We start from the raw sequence: 4,934 nt of genomic DNA on the forward strand, positions 1-4,934 counted from the left end.
AAGCACATAGACTGTCAGGTGCTTGAGCCTCATTTGCCATCAAATCATCAAGCTCAAGGAACAGCACATGTAACTGTCCAAAGTGTGCTGGGTGGGAGAGAGGAAGAGGAAGGAGCTGAGGAAGAAGTCATGGTTGCCTCATTACACAAAATGGCCAGTGCTATTCCCCCTGGTGACAGCTCCTGCACCATTTCCCCAGCCAAGGTCTGGGGCTGAAGAGCCCCAGCTGGACATCTGGGGGTGGGTCCATGGGGCTGAAGAGCCCCAGCTGGGTATCTGGGGGTAGGTCCATGCCCACCTCCAGGTGAGGGGTGTGGCAAGGGCTGCCCTTATAGGGACGTGCCAGGGATGCTGTAGCAGTTGGCTGGTGCTGGGTCCTGCTGGCTGCCTTGGTTGTTCCCATGATGGTGGGCTTGAGGATGGACATCAGTGTGCTCCTGGAGCCTCTGGGCTTTGTCAAGGTCCTTGAATGGGTGAGTGGAGCTGGGGGGCTGTGTCCTGGCCTGGCCTGGGTTGGGTTCCCCATGGGAGGTGTGAGCCCCTGGGCTGACAGACCCTGACCCAGGTTGCTGCTGCTGGGTGTCCAGCACTGGGCTGCTCCTCAGCCATGCCCTTGGGACTGCTGATACATAAACTGGATGTGGTAATTACAAGTGTGTTACAGCAGCTTGTGCTGCTGTGTGTTCTGATGATTGGAGATTTAGGGTCTGCATAGTGAAAAAAGGGAACATAAGAGCTCTTTAGAGAGTCAAGTTCATGTGTGGTACTCTGAGCATGTACTTTCTATTTGAATTCATAGTTGTGGATATGCAAGACTTATAAAAATATTTCCTATATCACCTGAAAGAAATACTATGCTGGCTGTTAGCATAGAAAAAAACCCAACAAAATACAAACCCCCCAAAAAATTCTGTGCAACTGAAAATAAAATATACAGAAAGCACTTTTCAATGGGCTTTGGTTAGCAGTGTTGCTTATGCTTTTGGATTTTAGAAACTTGACATTTTCTTCTTGACATCACTTCATACTTCAGCTTTGCTAACTTTGTTGCTATTTCTTGTCTTTAGCTATTTCAGCAAAATGTTGAGTTTGCTTCCTTTGAGCTCTAGTGGTGTGCATTAATGTGTCTGTGTATCAATTCGTGCAGGTTCTTGCCATCTTTGTTTTTGCCACGTGTGGAGGCTTTCAAGGTGAAACTGCTCTTCTAGTTTCCTGTGAAGGTGTGGTAAACAAAACAGTTACAGCTGCTTTTGCTTATCCATTCAGGTGAGCATTAGGTCTTCAGTTATTACTTGATAATTATTTTTTATTCCCCCTTTCCCTACTTGCTTCCTTATGAATATGTGCTTACTGTATAAGTGAAGATGCAAAACTTCTGGCTTGCTCTGTAGCAGCATTAAAATATTTAGTTGAAGTCATTCAAAGCACTGTATGTGTTAGTGCCTTACGGAAAGAAGTAGTTAGAAATGGCAGTAGGCTGTTATGCTCTGTATTATTCTATCTTAAGCTCTAGTCTAGCAGTGCATGAATGCTACAGAAAGTAATTAGTAAGACAAAAAACACAATCCATTTTAACAGCCTAATTCTTCATCAATTTGTGGCTGCTTTGGAGGTCCAGATAAGATTATTTTGAATGTGCCATTATCCTATTTTTGTTCAGAGACTGAATGGATAATGCTTTTCAGTTTATTTCAGCATTATCTTGGTGAGGCTGTTGGGCACAAAAAACCTAAATACTTCAGTGTCATTGCAGTGCTCCTGTAGAGACAAGCTCCTTTCCTGGAGCAGGAGGAAGAAGGCTTCCTCTCAGTTCTTGCAGCTGCACAACTACAGAGAGTGCAGGGTTGGTGTTCCATAAGTGTTCAATAAATGTAATAACATAAATAAATATAGAAATTTATTCAATGGACAGCCAGTAACAGTACAGAATTTGGTCACAAAACCCAGCATTGTAACCCAGCATTTGGAGGGGAGAGGGGATCTGAAATAATTCTGTGCTGGTCACAGGGTGATCAATGGTAGTCACGTAGCTTTTTTTATTCAGCTTCAGTGCTTGTGGGTTTTGTAGCTATAATTCCTCTTAAGTCCTGATCACCTTGTTTAACTGCCAAGTAGTGTTGCTAAGTCTGCTTCCAAATTGGGAATTTTTTGTTCAACCGCTCTAAAAATGCAATTAGGGTTCTTGTCCTGAAGGTACTGTTGTATATCTTAGTGCAGGATTGTATCCAATCTTCAGAGAGCTTGACAAATCTTTGTGTTGCATAACTGATTATTTATGTATCTGTAGTGTATCTTTCAGAGTAAGCTTATACAATCAGAATGCTGAAGCATGGAGTATAATTAATGAAGTATAATAATAATAAAGTATAAATAATGAAGCAAATGAAGCTCCCACTGTGTAGCAAACTCTGACTACATGGATATAATCATCACAGGTTGAATACTGCTGTATTTAGTGCACCAGACCCAAAAGGCTGTGGTGGCACTTGGACTGATATCTGCCTCATGGGTGACTTCTCCTCTTCTGCACACTTCTTTGTTGCACTGGCAGCATTGGTGTTCCTCTACTGTGTTACTGCCCTTGTGGTATATATTGGATATAACCATGTGTATCAGCAAAATAACAAGTTTCCACTAACTGTAAGTAATACTGAGATATTTAATGCTTTGACTTTGAAGCTGCAAAGGGATGAGAAATATTGCTAATGCAAGAATAATTGGTAAATATCCAGTAGTTACAAAAGTTAAAAGGAGTGTGAACACAAGTATCTCAGAGTGGTCCGTACAGGACTCGAGCAGAAAAGGGGCCCCAAAGCTCTTGGCCATCCATGGCATCAGACCTTATGCAGTTATTGAAGCAGTGGAATGAACTTTCACTTTTTCAGGTGAACAGTATCTTCACCACAACCTTTCTTTTGTGTCGTAAATTGTTCCATAGGTGGGACCTCCTCTGTTAATCTGACATTTTTCCCTGTATAGAGCACCTGCTGCAATTGGCAGAGGAAAATAGTTACATTGTGAATTTTAGTCACCTTCAATATTGAAGCTCTGAAGGAGAAATTTCATAACATGCTTGAAAATGGACTTAGTGACTTTTCAAACCAAATTTTAGCCTATCAGCCATCCAGATTTAAATCCTCTGCCCTTATCCCATCACCCTCACTTTACTTAACTTTGGTTTAAATTCTCATAGAATAGGTGCTAGGTATCTGATTTTAGAAACAGATTTCTTAGGTTAAGATGTCTTTTGCATCTGTCAAGCACAAGGATGCAGTTTTGTAGCTGGTTATCAACACTGAGTTGTAACTATAACATTGTTAATGGCTGAATTTGCTTGTGATTATCACTGATGCAGTTCTTTGGTGATATAACTGATACTGTCTCTGCCTTGCTCTCATATATATTCCTGAGGTTTTTTTTAACCTATTAATGAGTATTTCTCTTGTGTAGGACTTGGCAATCAGTGTCTTGATAGCCTTTCTCTGGCTGGTCAGTACTTTTGTTTGGGCAAAGGCACTTGCTGACATCAAGGTGTCCACTGGAGCCAGCATTGTGCCAGGAATTGAATCTTGCAAAGCACCAGGAACAACTTGCCATTTTCTTTCTGTGACCAGCATGGGAATTCTGAATGTGTCAGTGGTATGTATGCCTTCCACCATATGGGTACAATAAATGTATTGGGAAACAACAAATGGCACCTGAGAGCCCTGTTCTACTGATTGCATGTGTTGCTCTGTGTTAAGACTTCTTTATGGGTTATTTGTCATTCGGGTCCATTAATACTGTGGTAAAACACTGAGAAAATAATTTCTTGGAGGAAACAAGTTTTTTTCTAAAGGAAATTAAGAGAAACATCTTGCAGGATCTGCCTCTAGAGCTGTTACATGCAGCATTTCTAGACACATTTGAGTGTCTATTTATGCTTTTAGCCAAGAGCAACTTAAAATATCTTGCTGAGCCACCCAAGTGGTTTGATGACTGATGTAAGTAAAGAGGAAATGCTGTGCTGGTACTGAACCTAGCTTTTTACTCAACTGTGAGCATTTTTACACATTAGATTGAGGTTCCTTGGAACATAAAGGTATGAAGCTCATGTTCATACAAAGAACACTTCATATCAGAGCAAATTAGGCTTATTGTGTGATCTTCCTAGTGAATCCTACTTTTCAAAACTCAGGCTGTTATTCATTGGCCTAATAATCAGTCATTTGGTATGAGAGTGCATATGTGGGGTGCTCAGTGATTGAAAAAAAATTGTCTAATTCTGTGCAAAGTATGAAGTAAATTTGACTATCTGGTCTACAAAGAGCTCTGTTAAATAGCTAAAATAGCATCTATTACTCTGGAGAATTTAGAAGTGTCTTGCCCAAATGAAAGGGGTGCCAAAGATTAGTGCTTCCTACTGGTTTGCCTTGAAGAGAACTTTCTGGCTTGTCTTAAAAAAAGAAAAACAAAACCCAATCAAACACAACAAACTTAATATTACTTCCCCACCTTTTTTTTTCTTTACCCTACAGGTGTTTGGCTTGCTTAACATGATTTTATGGGCAGGAAATGTTTGGCTTGTATACAAGGACACCAACTTGCACAGCCAATGGAACAGAATTTCTGAAAGTCCAACTGAAAGGGTATAAAAACAGGTTGATATTTTGATATTTTGAAGTGCTTCCGCTTTCCATGCTCTTGGTAGTGTGATGTGAGCCATTAGGATTCATTTCAGCAATGACTGATAATTCATACAAACTTCTATTTTGTACTATGGTTTGATGGAAGGTCTTAGGTACTCCAACTGAAGTGTTTAATTATCATGAAATATATTGTGTCTTTCAAGGCTGTGCAGCATTGTATTGCAGTTTTTAAAGAGCAAAATGAAGAGGTTATCTGGATGCTGACCCTTTCTGGTCCTTAGATTAGCCTTATAGGAGGTATGGCTG

At 40.6% G+C, this 4,934-nt stretch overlaps 1 protein-coding gene across 1 annotated transcript; it reads left to right on the forward strand.

The window, feature by feature from the left end:
* The first annotated feature begins 404 nt into the window (after positions 1–404).
* SYPL1 (synaptophysin like 1) lies at positions 405–4,634 on the forward strand. The gene is made up of 5 exons (XM_005423554.1): positions 405–473; positions 1,148–1,266; positions 2,436–2,640; positions 3,451–3,639; positions 4,518–4,634. Exons 1-5 carry the CDS (start codon positions 405–407, stop codon positions 4,632–4,634), a joined length of 699 nt encoding a protein of 232 aa, XP_005423611.1.
* Positions 4,635–4,934: the final 300 nt, after the last annotated feature.

The sequence above is a fragment of the Geospiza fortis genome, unplaced genomic scaffold (genome assembly GCF_000277835.1).
Source record: "Geospiza fortis unplaced genomic scaffold, GeoFor_1.0 scaffold424, whole genome shotgun sequence".
NCBI classification, from domain to species: Eukaryota; Metazoa; Chordata; class Aves; order Passeriformes; family Thraupidae; genus Geospiza; species Geospiza fortis.

What these genes read in the sequence shown, in the direction of transcription:
- SYPL1 (XM_005423554.1), top strand. Translation starts at nt 405, where the DNA reads ATGGTGGGCTTGAGGATGGACATCAGTGTGCTCCTGGAGCCTCTGGGC. An exon ending in GCTTTTGCTTATCCATTCAG is followed by an intron (nt 1,267 to 2,435) that starts GTGAGCATTAGG and finishes TAATCATCACAG; the next exon opens with GTTGAATACTGCTGTATTTA. An exon ending in GAATTCTGAATGTGTCAGTG is followed by an intron (nt 3,640 to 4,517) that starts GTATGTATGCCT and finishes TTTACCCTACAG; the next exon opens with GTGTTTGGCTTGCTTAACAT.